The sequence below is a fragment of the Carassius gibelio genome, chromosome A10 (assembly GCF_023724105.1).
Source record: "Carassius gibelio isolate Cgi1373 ecotype wild population from Czech Republic chromosome A10, carGib1.2-hapl.c, whole genome shotgun sequence".
NCBI lineage: Eukaryota > Metazoa > Chordata > Actinopteri > Cypriniformes > Cyprinidae > Carassius > Carassius gibelio.
In genome coordinates, this window is record NC_068380.1 from 21,360,413 (window position 1) to 21,377,425 (window position 17,013).

Here is a 17,013-nt window from a genome sequence, read left to right on the forward strand (position 1 = left end):
ACTACTCTTAAAGGGTTATGCTTATTTCAAATGTAAACATAGAATAATAATAAAAATGAAAATTCACTTAAAAATGTTAATAATTAAGAAGTGACGCTGACAAGCTCATAATTGAATTAGTTCACAGTTATTATCTCTGCTTCATGCCAGTTCAGTATTTATCATCCCACTCCAAGACTTACTGGTAAAATATCACTAGTGCTTCACACAGTTGCTAACCTGCAACCAACAAAGTTGCTAACTTAGTTCATCGAAAAATTTAAATTATGTCATTAATTACTCACCCTCATATTGTTCCAAACCCGTGAGACCTCCGTTTATCTTCGGAATACAGTATAATATATTTTAGATTTAGTCCGAGAGCTTTCTGTCCCTCCATTGAAAATGTGTGTACGGTATACTGTCCATGGTTAAGAAGGTAATAAAAACATCTTCAAAGTAGTCCATGTGACATCAGAGGGTCAGTTCGAATGACTTTATTCAGCATTGTCTTCTCTTCCATGTCTGTTGTGAGATTTCAAAACGCTGCAGTTTCGGGAACGAATCACTCGATGTAACCGGATCTTCTTGAACCAGTTCACCAAATCGAACTGAATCGTTTTAAGTGGTTCGCATATCCAATATGCATTAATACACAAATGACTTAAGCTGTTAACTTTTTGTAATGTGGCTTACACCAATATACTGGAGTAATTAATTTACTCAAACAGTACACTGACTGAACTGATGTGAAGAGAGCACTGAAGATGAACACCGAGCAGAGCCAGATACGAACGAAAGATTGACTCATCAGTTTTCAGATCACCAGTAGTGATGGGAAGTTTGGTTCTTTTCCATGAACCTGTTCTTCCGGACAGTTCGATTAAATAAACCGGTTGAAGAAAACGATGATTGCCCTTGATTCAAGCCTTCGGTTTACCTGCGCTCATAACATTAGCACAGAATTAAAAAAATATATATTTTTGGGTGAACTAACCCTTTAACACAATTTAAATGCAGTCATTGTCTTCATTAAGGATGTAGTTTTTGTCAAGAGAACATCATTTATATTCAAGAAATGTCCTCCCCAGCCTATTGTCATAGGTCTTTTGGAGTCTTTGGAGACATACTGAACTGACACAAATTAGGGCTCATAATTGTGAACTAAATCAATCACTTCCTAATTATTAACATTTTTTAATTTATTATTTTCATTATTATTCTATGTTTTTGTTTGAAATAAACCGAAAACATCCATCCTTTAAGGGTAATAGTCACAATTTCAACCTGCAGCTGACTTTTTTGGGGGATATCATATTCATAAATGAGTTTTCACAAAAATATCAATTGCTCACTAAAGACGTTACTGTTATGATTAGTAATTAATTGGTTATTCTTAATTAATTGGTCATAATTCGCATGTAGTTCTTAATGAAGATATTTTTATTTAATAATTATCAAATATCTAATAAGGAACTACCTTTGTCCTAGATTTGCTACATAATTAATGTTTATCTTGCTTCTTTGTTAGTTTTTTTTTTAATTTATCTCACCATACACTTGGCCAATAGGTAACGCTGAAGCTGAGGGTGGTAGCTTTGTAGGCACTGTCAGAATGACATTGCTGGAAGGAATAAATGAAACTACAGCATACGGCAAACACTGCCTGGGTCTTTCAGTGAGTTCCTGCTTCTCGTTAAAGTCAAACAGAAAAATCTAGAAGAACAATGGTTTATTAAGACTCGTGTTGATTATCCAGTCTTTTTGATTGGATAATTTGATATTCTGATATTGCTGGTGAAGAGTGTCTCGATGGGACACTGCATCTTTACACATGTGACAGTCAAAGCCCACAGTAGGATCTTGTGTTTTGTTCCATTCCAGGCTTGGGGCAATTTTTTTCACCTTTCCATCAAGAACCTGAAGCCACGAAACACAATAATGTTCATTACTGTCATTCCATTATTAAATGTAATTTTACAATGCTTAGACTGTAAAGGACACAGGAAACATTCGACAAACCTTTTTTTTTTTGCACTTAATATGCTGGTATAAGAACTTAGAGCCACATCGACATGCCTAAAGAGATATACTCCATGTGATGGCTTTCCCAAGGCATACTGGACTGTGCTGCCAACCTGTAAACCGTGCTGATAAATCTGGGCTGCCATTTGGTCCGATGCTACTAAAAAACTAAATATTTCTTCCCTTTCTCTCCCATGTCTTCCTTTAGTACGCATCTCTGCCCTGTAGTCACTTGTTGAGCCGTGACAGATATGCAATGAAAAGCAACGTTCATTTATTGTGGAATCAAAAATAATTTTCATTGCTGAATATACAGCTACAGAAGATAACAAATAAAGCATCATCATTGAAGGTGCCACATGATTAAAGCCACAAGAGAAAGGCCTCCAACTGCACTGGAAATTGTAGCAACTGGCCAGCATGTTATTGTATGTTGTTGTTAGATTTTATGTCATTACCTTTTTTCAGAGAACATTTTAAGAAGCTCCTCATTGTTAACTAAATGAACATCTTTCCAGACCCATGCATTTGCTCGGTCCTTTCTAGTGTCCAGCTTGGCATCTCTAAGTTTTGTCTGAATGAGGTTGTAGTCACGGCTTTCCTCTGAACAACATTCCAAAAGGACTGACCGAAAAGAATTAAAAAAGATAAATAAATAAAAAATACTTTTTTTAAAGTGCCTGATAAATTTAACAGTATCTCTAGATTATGACAGCACCACCATGAAACCAGTTTACATATGCTATCACAAAGAATATTTTGTTGATTTAGATTATGAGATAACTAGTAAAACCTTCTACTGAGGTCCGTTTCCTCCTGGGTATGGTGAAGTTCTTCAGTGTCAGTGTTCCTGTTAATGTTGACTTCTGTGATCTGGAGCCCTCTAATGTTTCCTCACGCTGTCTTTTCTCCATACTTGTTTACAACTGATATTCACCCTGAAAAACATTAATCTAACATGTAAAAAGAGAGTCTATATTTCAGTGAGAGCTTCACTGTTTTTATTTATGCCATAGTGCTCACAAACATGCACTTTGCATAAATGCTGTTATTCTTGGTGAGCTCTTTGTACTATTTACCATGTGACTGTATGACCACAAAAGTTCATTGATTTTTTATTTATTTTTCCCAACAACAACTTTTCAACAAACTAATAGGATGTTAAATGGCAAAAGAGGTGTTGTAGAAATCTTTACTGAAAAAAAGAAAAGAAATGCTTCTTGGAAGATAATCACACTGCCACAGCATGAAATGTAAATGTAGAAATAGGTATTTAAGCTTTTACATGTATAAAAAAAGAATCCTTCAGAAGTCGTCAGTTCAGCGTTACTAACTCAAGGTTTAGGGAATGCTGCTATAATTCAACATTGAAAATCACATAGCTTCTAGTGAAAGATCTGGCTAAAGGTGTATTATTAGAAGCATTTAGTGTTACTACATGTTGGTTATGTTTCACATGACAGCATGACAGTGTGAAAACAAAGCTGTATATATGTGAAATGTTTATATAAGTAAATTCACATCTACACTATAACCGAGCAATCAAACTAACAGGTATCAACACATTGAAAGAAATAATCTTTCAACTTGAAAGATAAATATTATGGGTACTTACCATCATGTAAAATGGCAGTTGAACATGTACAACATGATCTAAGATGTCTTAGCAGGAAACTGTGCAAAGTTTGTCACTTCAGTTTGAGGAACATCAAGTGAGACATACCAAAAAGGAAATCGCTTGACCTCAAACGCTGAACAGCAAAGGCACAGGAAATTACCTAGTACTGTTACTAACACCACGGGTTCTTCTTTAGTCCAACCACCAATGAGCCTTGAAATTTATCCCCCACATAGAGCAGAGGTGAGAACTTTTGGATAATTTAGTTTCATATAATATATATATATATATATATATATATATATATATATATATATATATATATATATATATATATATATATATATATATATACATACATACACACACACACACATACATTTTAGTATTATACTATTTAAGAATTTATTCTTGATATATGGGTCAAAGGTTGCCACAGGACTTCATATGAAAAAAAAAGCATAGCCTATTTAGATGACACTTCAATCTGAATAAAATGGTTGTTACATTTTTTTTTTTTTTTGTACAAAACATTATTTAATTGCATTGTTTCCAATGACCAGCATATGTGTATTGTATTGTTTCAGATAGATGCTGTTTGGATCATTTATGCAAGAGGGGAAATTATTTTTACGTAGAGATGTGCACCAACTGACCATCATTCTCAGAAAGAGAAGCTTCTATTTTCAGTGTTTACACACTTCATCACACCAGCATGTGAAACTGCTTCCTTTTTTATTCTCCTTCTTGCAAATTATTCAGTTCTCTGACTCAAACTCATAAAACACTTGCACATCCTATGCATGCTGCCATGTAAAACAGCTAAAAATAGAATGAATTAGAAATAGAATTAGAATGTCGTGGAAAAGTTAATTTAAGTAATTCAATTCAAATTGTGAAACTTGTCTATTAAATAAATTCAATTCACACAGACTGTGATGATTTTGGCTTACATAAAAAAAAAAAAAACACCAATTCACTATCAAAACAAATCAGCTAATCAACTCAAAACCTGAGCCTTCAAAATGGTCTCTCAGTTTGGTTCACTAAGCTACACAATCATGGGGAAGACTGCTGATCTGACAGTTGTCCATAAGACATTCATTGACACACTTCACAAGGAGGGTGAGCCACAAAAATTAATTACCAAATTAGTTAACCATTCACAGAGAACTGTATCCAAGCATTTTAACAGAAAGTTGAGTGGAAGGAAAAAGTATTGAAGAAAAAGATGCACAACCAACCGAGAGAACCACATCCTTATGAGGATTGTCTAGTAAAATCGATTCAAGAATTTGAATGAAATTCACAAGGAATGGACTGTGGCTGGGGTCAAGACATACAGATGTGTTAAGGAATTTGGCTACCTTTGTCATATTCCTCTTGTTAAGCCAATCCTGAACTACAGACAACGTCAGAGGTGTCTTACCTGGGCTAAGGAGAAGAAGAACTGGACTGTTGCCCAGTGGTCCGAAGTCCTCCTTTCAGATCAGAGCAAGTTTTGTATTTCATTTGGAAACCAAGGTCTTAGAGTCTAGAGTCTAGTTGTCCTGGTCTCCGCTGTCTTTCAGGGATGTAGAGGTCCTTTCTAGGTGCCGATCCACCAACTGGTCTGGATACGTACTGGATCCGAGTGACTGCAGTGACCCTCTGATCTGGATACAAACTGGATCTGGTGACTACGGCAACCTCGGAATAAGAAGAGTACTGTATACAGGCCACCAGGGCACCATACAGACATTATTAAAGAGTTTGCTGATTTTATATCCGAGTTAGTGCTGGCAGCAGATAAAGTTTTAATTGTTGGTGATTTTAATATCCATGCATTGGGATCAGCATTTATGGACATTCTGAACTCTATTGGGGTTAAACAACACATCTCAGGATCTACTCATTGTCAGAATCATACTCTAGAGTTAAGTATGATTCTGGATATAATTCTGGAATTGATGTTTATGGTTTTGGAATTATGCAGTCATGCGATGATATCTCAGATCATTATTTAGTTTTGTGCAAACTTCATATACAGTAGCTAAAACTGAAAATTCTACTTATTACAAGTATGGTAGAACCATCACTTCTACCACAAAAGACTGCTTTGTAAATAACCTTCCTGATGTATCCCAATTCCTTAGCATATCCAAAACCTCAGAACAACTTGATGATGTAACAGAAACTATGGACTCTCTCTTTTCTAGCATTTTAAATTCTCCTTCATGCTTACGGAAGATTAAGCACAGCTGGAGAAAACCAAACTAGAGGTGCTTCGTATTGTTTAGTGGGAAAGTACCCTATCGTATAGAAAAGAATTAACACCTTCTAGATCTGATCACTTTTTGTCTCTTTTAGAAGAAAAAATTGTGGCTAAATTAACAAAAAATAAAGCATCAACAAGTGTTAACATGTCCCAACATCACAGCACTAAGGGTCTTTATGAACTACTGTACTGTACTTCTAGTAGATCTATACTACTAAAGATCAAATTAAAACCATGCAGCCATCAGTTACAGTATTTCATCACACAGTGCACTATAGATCTCCTGAGAAACAGTTCCACTCATTCTGTACTATAGGAGAGGAAGAATTTTATAAACTTGTTTAATCATCTAAACCAACATGTATGTTAGACCCTATTCCATCTAATTCCATCTAAGAGGTGCTTCCAGAAGTCAATTATCCTCTTATGACTAAGCAACATTCTTTTGCATAGACTAGAGACTTTGTTGGCATTAATGGAAATGCATCAGCATGGTTTAAATTGTAATTATATGATGTGTTCACAGTGTGTGTGTGTTCACTGCTGTGTGTGTGCACTTTGGATGGGTTAAAAGCAGAGCACGAATTCTGAGTATGGGTCACCATACTTGGATGTATGTCACATCACTTTCACTTTCATCTGCACAATGTGAATTTGCTGCAGCCTGGAATTGTCTGGCCAGAAGGAAAACTAATCCCCTCACCCCGACTGAGCCTGGTATAACCCCAGGGTTTTTTCTCCATTCTGTGGTTCATTGCTGCTGTCACCTCTGGCATAAATAGTTGGGGACACTTCATTTACAGCGATATCGTTGACTTCATTGCAAATTATTGCACAGATACTATTTAAACTGAACTGAGCTGAATGATGGCGTCACTGAATTCAATGATGAACTGCCTTTAACTGTCATTTTGCATTATTGACATACTGTTTTCCTAATTAATGTTGTTCAGTTGCTTTGACACAATGTTTTTTGTTTAAAGCGCTATATAAATAAAAGTGACTGGACTTGACGTGCTTCCTTCTGCTGACCAGCTTTTTGAAGATGCTGATTTCATTTTCCAGCAGGATTTGGCACCTGCCTACACTGCCAAATGCACCAAGATTTGGTTAAATGACCATGCTGTTGGTGTCCTTGACTGGCCAACAAACTCACTAGACCTGAACCCTGTGGATAAGCTATAGAGTATTGTCAAGAGGAAAATAAGAAACAAGAGACCAAAAAATGCAGATGGGATGAAGGTCACTGTCAAAGTAACCTGGGCTTCCATACCACCTCAGCATTGCCACAAACTGATCAAATCCATACGACACCGAATTGAGGCAATAATTGTAGCAAAATGAGCCCCTACCGAGTATTGAGTACATGTACATGTACAGTAAATTAACACACCTTCCAGAAGGCCAACAATTAACAGAAAATGTTTTATTGGTCTCATGAAGTATTCTAATTTGTTGAGATGAATGGTTGGGTTTTTGTTAAATGTGACCCAAAATTAAACTACTTCATTCTGTGTGCATTGAATTTATTTAATACACAAGTTTCACAACTTCTATCATAAATAACCAGTATTTCTGAAAGAAAAGACAAGAGAGGTTAAGATCAGGTGGCTATCTGAAATCATGGCTTAAGCACTTTGAGCTCAAAGGGATATTTCTTCCTGACACATGTGGAAGAGTATTACAGTTAAGATTCAGTATGCTATATTGCTTTTATCCAGCCTTACAAAAGCACATAACATCTCAAAAAAAAGACGGCTTGACCCTTTGGTCTTGAAGCCTAAATCAGCTGAGAGAGCGTGGTTATTGCATTGACTGAAGCACAAATGTAAAAACTACTGAGAATTTTAATTGCTAAAAATATGTCATATCACAGTCCTTCCAATAATAAGTTATGAATTTACTATAATGTGGAAAAAAAGAGTGTCAATAATATAATATTAGCCAATGATATCTGAAGAGTTGATCAAAACACATTTTAAACATAAAAAAGTTGTATTTTATTAGATTGTCTGTGGAACTTTACACACAAATATTGGGTAGCTGTAAATAAACATCACACATTTCAACATGTACTTTGGTGAGGACAACAACCATGAGACATCTACTGATTCAAGCTTTCACCCACCAGTGTTATTCACCGTAAAAACTGAGTAGCAGCCATGGCAGCTGCTCTCTGGTTGCATTTCTGACATATTTTTGTGTAGCTAACACAACTTTCTTATGTCATCCTGCCTAAAGCAACCTGAAAGGGGTCATACGATGCTGCTAAAAATAACATTATTTTGTGTATTTGGTGTAATGAAATGTGTTTAAGCGGGATTAAGGTTAAAAAACATAATTTCTTAACCCTTACATTTTTACAAAGCTAATTGCTCTGAAGAGCAAGATCTTTTGTGATTGGCCAGCTATCCAGTGCATTGTGATTGGCAGAATACCTCAAGTGTGTGACGGGAATGTTACCCCCCTTAACATATTGTATCCGGCTGGAGCGACGAGACATAAACATAGTAGATTTGCTTTCTCAGCAAAACAGTGTCACACATCAGGGCCTTGAGTGAGCAGACTCTTTACGTACCAAGAGCTTGTAACACACCACAGAGAAAAAAATAGCATCATATGACCCCTTTAATTGGAGAATAAAGCCAGACTTGTGTGCAGGGAGCCTCCACACACAACTGGAAAGTTGGCTCATGACTACACAGACATAGATGAGCTTCTGGAAGTATGCATGATTTACAGTTACGCATAAGTGCTCACGTTGAAAGAGGGCATCTTGCCATGGTTCTTGAGATTGACAACAGCATTTAGCTTCGGGTTTGTTCTACTGTTTCCTTTGTCATTCATCATGCATGCAGCTAGGGTCCAGTTCAGCACCTTTATAAGTTCTCATATAGCACCATTTTTTCATATATATTTGAAGTTAGTCAGGACCCTACTGTTTGCATGCACGAACGTCAAATTTAAAACTTCATATTTCGTCAGATATGTATCCTACATTTTTCAACCTTTTAAAACATTACAAGGCAAATCAGGAATATTTATACTGTACCATACATTTTAAACAGAAACTAATACAGTACTCACATGAAAAGAAAGTGCAACTAGACAGAACCATTTCATTCTTTTTTTTGAATCGTATATTATTTGAAGGCTCTAAAAGAGGACACACTACATTACTTTTCTAAAGATACACCAAAACATTTTTTTGAATTTTGCCATCTTTTAAAATCATTTAACAAACACTGGCATGTCTTAATTCCAACTGCAGATGGTCAACACAAAGATAAAAAAGAGCAAAGAAAGATTTGTGAACACCTTTGTTTTTTATAACATCACATTACCCACACCACTATCAAGAACATATACATAAATGTATGCATCTCTGCTGTTATATTTAGATTTTCCACAAACTTAAAATGTTTTTCTGTTTTACTTTGTATTATTGTTCATTTTATTTGCATGGTCACATTGTCACATTCAAAAAACCTTTTCATCTGTTATTTTGTTTTCTAACACCATGCATTCAAAAAGTTATATTTTAGAGATGAAGGCAAACTATGTTGGAATGACAATTCGTAACCCTAAAGTCAATCATTTCAACCACAGTGTAATGATTTTAAGGCTTATGGGTTGAAAACTGTGACTTCATGACTTCATGTTATGCATAACAGTCCAATTTCATGAATTCAAGTGTTTTGAGTAACTCAGATATAGCTGCAATATAATCGCATTTTGAGATGGCCTCATAAATTGACATAGCTGTTTCCTCTAACACTACAGGAAAATAAACATCAGTCTTCCCAAATAATTCACTTAGAATGAAATAAGCGCCTTTATCAGGGTGGTAAATTGTGTACACTAACAATATTTATATTCTGACTATACATAAAGCAAGAAAAACATCATACGAACACTGCTCTCTTCTGGTCATGCATTGCACATACATGTATAACAAGTATACTTCTACTAACATCTTTGTTGGGAACAAACCTGTACTGATTTTTAAAGTGCACATGGTTCATCAATTTTGCACCAGCTTTACACGTTTACAACTTTATAGATAAAAGAGGACAACCAGATGGTGCCATCTAAATATTTTGATGCGCCTGGTAGAAAAAAGGTTTGAAATTTGAAGTGAAAATAACTGCCTCAACCTTCCTACCTTATAAATACAGGAAATCTGTATACTAAGCATTATGACCCAGGCTAGTATATACTGCGTCCTTTTATAACAGCCCTTATTGTAAGAAATCGGTGTGCAGACAGTCATAAGAAACGAACTACACAAAGAGAACAATACAATCGCAAGACTGAATACTTGGTGTCAGTGATATGCTAATCAGATCCTTGAAATAACACATTGCAATCAAACCTGATCGAAATGAACCAAGAAGTGCAGAGAGCAAACAGATGAATGCACTTCTGAAAGGCTGAGGTGCTAATCTGGGAGCGTGATTGTGAATCTTTACATATGGGGCAAAAATGAAGGTTCTCTTTGCAGTGGTAAAGCAGATGAAGCAGCTCAAAGTGCTGTTTGAATAAAGTGCTTCCTGTAGGTGGTGTCTGTTATAGATATGCATCTTAACACTAACCCACAGAATTGATCCATAATTCAGTCATTTTCTGCTAAAACATAAATACTCTCTCTCTCTCTCACACACACACACACACACACAGACGATTTACAAATACAGGGGGAAAAAAAGAAGTGCTGAAATGAATTGCTTTTCCTGTCAGCTGGACAATAATTACAGTACAAATAAACAGAAGCCATGTCTCTAAATGCTACAACCCCAGGAAAAAGTTATAGTAAAGGCAACTAGTTAACAAATCCTGTGTTTTCATAATAATAGGCTACATTGTTTATATTTTATTTGAAAGCAATTCAGATTGCAAAATGCATACTGTGCATAGTAGGCCCAATTTCAGTATAGACTTAAAACTGCCAAAATCTGCAAAAACCATTTCCTTCAATCCAGTGAATTTGAAGTGAAGGACATTTACATTTGATCAAATACTATTTAAAAAACAAATGATTACGTATTAGTGATGCAATAGAATATGTGTATGACGATAAGTAGATTTAAACAGCTATTGTTTTGAGAGGAATGACATGTTAAATGCATTGGTACCTATTTTAGGTTTGTGTAAATCCAGTGTGACAATTATTTTCAGCATTTCACATATGACCACATAACCCTGCAAACCAAGCTAAACTAAATTCAGTTATATTAAAACAACTGTCAGGGAAAAATAATATATTGCACACCTATCAATGATGATTTTGTCTCATCAGAGAGATGAGACAGCGCATCTCTGAACTCGATGAGACCTTGCGCGGGCAGCACGATGGTCTGCTCGATACCCTGCCCGTAGTAACCCATGCTTCCGTGTCCTCGGTTGACTGTCTGCCTGATGCGCAGGAACCGGCCGCGCTGGTTCTCCTTCAGGTCCAGGTAATACTTCCTATTGTCCCGCTCGATGAACTCGCTCTTCAGCACCCTGTGCGTCTGCTCCTATTTTAGGTTTGTGTAAATCCAGTGTGACAATTATTTTCAGCATTTCACATATGACCACATAACCCTGCAAACCAAGCTAAACTAAATTCAGTTATATTAAAACAACTGTCAGGAAAAAATAATATATTGCACACCTATCAATGATGATTTTGTCTCATCAGAGAGATTAAAATCCATTATTTAAAGCCACTTTTAAAAACTTAAAACTTTTAAAAAATGTCACATTGAGGTGTCCATTCATGTATGCTAAAGCATGGACACACAATGTCATATATTTGATGCTTTATAGTTAGAGCAGCTTCATTGTGTTAGGTATTTTTCATTAGGCTAGTGTGTAAATAATTCATCCAAATATTGTAAATATTAATGCACTTTTTGGTTTCTAATTTCAAATGAGGAAATCAGTATTTGTGCAATGGCAAATTTTTGCAGTTCTCTTTATCATTGACAAAGTCAAGCTTAAAAAAAAATAAATAAATAAAATAAACTTCACTTTGAACAATCGAAATATTCCGCACTTGATCGTGTGCACTTCATTTCTGATATAAGTGCTTAATAAGACCTTGATTATTTGATTCCCAGCTTTGAGAAATTGCACAGCAGCCCCACACGTTAAGCCTGGGAAGAAGTACTGGATGTAATAACACCAAATCCCAATGCTCTACTAAGCGCTCTCATACACACACACACACACCTAATGAAAGACTGCACCTGTCCGGCACCGGTCACGATCGTCCGCTAGTACAGCAGGAGACTAGAGATACAACTAACAATCAAAAGTATCAGAAGTACGTTAGTTTTCGTCAATCCTCGTGCTCTTCCGTGCCTGTCCTCTTCTCTTCATGACAGGTGAAGATGTGCCGCATCTCCTCCTCATACCTCATGAAGTTCTCGCCGAAGCTGGCCCAGGCTTTCAGCGGGACGGTAATAGTGTTCCTGTAGGGCTGCCGGACCTCACTGATCTTCAGAAAGACGCCGAAGCGGTTCGAACCTACGTCGAAGTAAAATCGCTTGTTGTCGACGCGGAACGATGCGGCATCGGGTAGCTCGGGCGACTCGTCGTGGTCTCGCGCGCAGGCCCGCTCTGGTTCGTCGTCACCGTAGTCGTCGATGAGCTGAGACAGCGCATCTCTGAACTCGATGAGACCTTGCGCGGGCAGCACGATGGTCTGCTCGATACCCTGCCCGTAGTAACCCATGCTTCCGTGTCCTCGGTTGACTGTCTGCCTGATGCGCAGGAACCGGCCGCGCGGGTTCTCCTTCAGGTCCAGGTAATACTTCCTATTGTCCCGCTCGATGAACTCGCTCTTCAGCACCCTGTGCGTCTGCTCCTCGGACGCAGCAGAGCCGCTGGGGGACGCCGTCAGATCCGCTGCTCTCAGGCGAGGGTACGGCGCCCGTCCCTGACCGTTGCTCTGCCCCTCCGGCCGGTGGTCTGGCGCCTGGCTTCCTCGAAGCCCTATGTGCGCGTAATAATCGATGAATTCGCCCAGGCAGTAGCGCAAATCGGGCGCCATAGACATAGAGAGGGTGAGCTTGCTCTTGCGGATGTTGTCGTGCCGGCCTCGGCCGATCCACACCTCGGCGATCTTCAGGAAGCGGCCGCGGGTGCTCTGCTTCACGTCCAGGTAGAAGCGCTTCTTCTGGATGTCCACGCGCTTGGACGCCAGCTCCTGAATGTCTGACGGTTTTCCGCTCGCGTGCTGCTGCGAGTATACTGATGTCATGCTGCCTCTACCTCTGTCCGTGCCCTTTCGTTGAATATCGGCCATAATCATTCACGGTGCTTCATCGCTTCGCTCTGTATTCCGCTTATCGACAGTTCGAGCACCGGCGAGTCTCCTCGACTGACCTGAAAATGGCAGTAGCTTAGAACGGCTCATCTACTTCCTTTGTCCTGATGAAAGGTCAAGCGAAGCGCGGAGGCGCGTACCGTTTGCACCATATTTTAAACGCTCTTGTTTTCCGCCTCACCATCCATCTGACACATATTCCTGAAGTGAGAGTGTGTGTGAGAGAGAGTGAATCTCTGGAGGGCGCTTCTGCTGTAGTGCGAATGAACTCAATGACCCTCCCCTCCCTTTAAAACACAGGCGCGCACACGCGCTCGCGTACCGCTTGCAAACTAAAACATGCTCTGTGCTGCATACAGAGAATTATATATTAAATCAATACTCCAGAATGAGGCCATACTTGCACATGTTTGTCTATTCTCCGCACCGCTTTTCCTATGTAGGGGATGCTGGATCAAGGAAGAAACCCAGGACGGGTGGCCACAGGGTTTTGATTGTTCGTTGTTCATTTATTTTATTTCAAAAGATGAACAGAAACATTCCAAAATCTTTAGTATTTTGAGAGAGTTTTACTCTAGTATTTAAAACTCAGAATAAATTCTTAATTTAATTTGATTTTATTTCAGTTATCCTTTTTCATCATATTATTATTTGGAATTGTATTAAGTCAAGTCACAAATATTGCATGTAAAGAGGAGATTCTATAGGCCTATTAACTATTTCCATTTTTGAGTTGACTATATGCAGGAGATAAATTAGCATTGGATATGTGTGTATGTGTGTGTGTGTCATTAATACTTCATCTTTCATTTCAAATTCTTACATTTAATCTATAAGTTAAATTATGATAATGTGATTATTGTTATATATACATTTTCACTTAATTTACACTGGAAAAATACAACAAATACAATACAATTATAATGTTATGAGATTGTGTTGAGATTAGAGATGTTCCGATACCCTTTTTCTCTTCCCGATACCGATTCCGATACCTGGGCTCAGGGTATCGGCCGATACCGAGTACTGATCCGATACCTGGGTGTATATCTGTATATACAGCTGTATATACTACTAGCCCTGTGTAAATTGCTAGAATTTTTTTATGGTGTGCTTCAGACAGATCCCTCAATAAAACATGAACAAATACATGGTGAACTACTGTATTTATTACAGTATTTTTATTATCTAACATGAATTTGACAGTATTATTTATTTTCTTATGCAAAAAAGAACTTCAAATGCAGCCAAAAATCTAACACCGCAAACTAAAAAAGGTATTTAAGTTTTACAATATAACTGTATAAAAAAACTGCAACAAATAAGTCCAGGAATATAAAAAAAGATCTATTAATCAGATAATCTCTAACAAGTAAAAAACAAGTAAAAAACAAGCAACCATCTAGGCATAATTATTATTATTATAGAGATGTATTATTATTACTGTAGGCTACAACAGTAGCTTTATATATTGTCAATTTACTCATGTAAACCAAACATTTATTTTAATGGGCTGCCATTAAGATCTTTGAGTGTCTGTGTTTATGATATGACAGTATTCTCAAATGAAACGGTAAATTCTCATGAAGTGACGGTTTATGCGTTCGTGTCCTCATGACACACAGCAGAGACTACAAAACAGCGAGCTCTCGCGCATCTGTGCCAGTCACCCACAGAGATGTAGATTTTGCGGGAGTAATATTTAAATAGTATTTTGCAGTTTAATATTCACAGACACTAGTATATATTCGGCTACTGTCTGGAGCCCTGCGTTTTGACTTACACGGAAGCGACTGAACGCAGTTGCCGGTACTGAATATACTCGAGAGTCTGTAACTACCGGTACTACAGAGACATACTGCTAACCACTGATCTATAATATAGTAGCGGCTTCACTGTCTTTTGGCAGTTTAGAATGTGATGAGTGATCCAGTCATATATAGATAAGGGCTGCTAACGCGTTTTCATTTCTTCTTCGCTGCTCTAAACAGGGGTTGCTTGTGGCAACACAGCACAACTTCCTGTGTTTTCAATGCATTTTGAGCAGCGAAGAAGAACCGTGCAGCGGTTAGGCAAAGCTTGCGGTCATAACTAGGTCTTTTTTAAGAAAATGGTATCGGATCGGTATATGGGTTCATGTACTCGCCGATGCCGATGCCAGAATTTGTTGTGGTATCGGAGATATTTCCGATACTAGTATCGGAATCGGAACAACTCTAGTTGAGATTGATGATGAGATTGATGATGTTCAATTACTGTACACATACTCAATACTTGGTAGGAGCTACTTTTGCTTTAAATACTGCATCAATTCAGCATGCCATGGAGGTGATCATTTTGTGAGTCATTCTATGAAACGGGTGCCCTTTGGGTCCGCAACATTTGATGAGATGCATAAAACATGTCCCAAAATGTGTTTATAAAGATTAAACAAATTCATTCAAGTGTTTTTGATAACATGATATATGATAAAAATATATTTTTTAAAGAATAACATAATATTTTAATCATTTTGTTTTTGCCACCAAAAACAAAAGCAGGCAAGTACTGACATTCCTCTGCATACTTTATTTGTTGATTTTTCATGTTAGGCAGCTTCCGTCAAGCTTAAACCAACCACACCGTCATGCAAAATAGAAAGGGGAAATGTATTTATATTTTTTATTTTACAATATTAATAAAAATACCAAGATATTTCTATATTTCAGATAGAATGCATGTATGCTAGGTGAGGAACTTGACCACATGGGAGATCTGCGGCTATTTTGGGCTGAAATTTACCACCCTGGGGTGGTTCTGCTTTCCATTTGAATGTGTGGAAATCAAGGATTCTAATATAGGCTAATCATTTTTAGCAACTTTTGTCTGATTTCATACTCAATAGTTGTATCAAACCCAGGTGCTTTTGCATTCAGCTTATATAATCGCAAACGCACACGTAAAATGCATGGAGGACACTGAGCATAGTTGTAAAAAATTTTTTTGGTGCTATTAAGCACAACATAATAATTTATTTTAATAATTTTATTTTAATTAATAACATTTTGACTTTTAGGAGTGTGTGGAATCAACATCGACTCTCTCGTGTGTTGAGGAAACAATGATATCGACAGTGTTACGCATGCGCGGGATACTTTACTTCCTAAACAAGTGCAAACCCGAGTCTGTGTTGCTTGCACAATAATGCGAACCACACCACAGTTCGGGAGCAAACAAACTCAGACCATCTTCTCCAGGTAGTCTCGGTTTCGGTTACCCCAATGCACACCAGAGTCCGTTGACAGCTTTCACATTAGCGATTTTTCATGCGAACCGTGCCCTGTTCCGCACTAAACTATCTCTCTCTCTCTCATTCACTCATTTACTCACCCTCTCTCTCACTCACTCCCAATCTCTGTCACTCTCTCTCTTTCTCTCACTCACTCATCACCAATGTTTTCCATGAAATCTCTAAGTTTAATGTTTCCCTCCTCCAGTAGTAAAAAGATTAAAACATATCATTTAAAACCATATCATATAGATAAACGCATTGTCCATACCACCCTGTCACAGTGAATCACTTTGTGACATCAGTTACCATCCCGTCACAGGGTAATTTTGTTACAATTGTATGTAAAACTAGATAAAAAAAAGTTTGTCGAGACAAACTTTAAGTTGGCTTGAGAAAGCCTGACCAGACAGTTTGAAAAGTTTATAAAGTTTGAAAATGTGAAAAGTTTAAAGTTTAAAAATATTTAAAAATTTAAAAAGTTTAAAAAAGACTACCATGTCATTAGCATGATTAGCAAAGTTGCTAGCATGTTTCTAGCATGATTAGCA

At 37.4% G+C, this 17,013-nt stretch overlaps 1 protein-coding gene and 1 long non-coding RNA gene across 3 annotated transcripts; both read right to left on the reverse strand.

The window, feature by feature from the left end:
* Positions 1-1,694: 1,694 nt before the first annotated feature.
* Positions 1,695-3,767, reverse strand: LOC128021559 (uncharacterized). 2 transcript variants are annotated; one of them, XR_008185584.1, is made up of 4 exons: positions 3,620-3,767; positions 2,798-2,942; positions 2,002-2,628; positions 1,695-1,899 (listed from the first exon to the last, which is right to left on the reverse strand). It is a non-coding gene; the product is annotated as an uncharacterized LOC128021559 (long non-coding RNA). The 2 variants fall into 2 exon arrangements; XR_008185583.1 differs by lacking the exon at positions 1,695-1,899 and having other exon boundaries at positions 2,001-2,235; positions 2,463-2,628; positions 3,620-3,766.
* A 5,532-nt stretch (positions 3,768-9,299) lies between these two features.
* Positions 9,300-13,465, reverse strand: LOC128021556 (purine-rich element-binding protein gamma). Its single transcript, XM_052608865.1, has one exon. The coding sequence runs from the start codon at positions 13,177-13,179 to the stop codon at positions 12,205-12,207; it is 975 nt and encodes a 324-aa protein (XP_052464825.1). The 5' UTR covers positions 13,180-13,465; the 3' UTR covers positions 9,300-12,204.
* Positions 13,466-17,013: the final 3,548 nt, after the last annotated feature.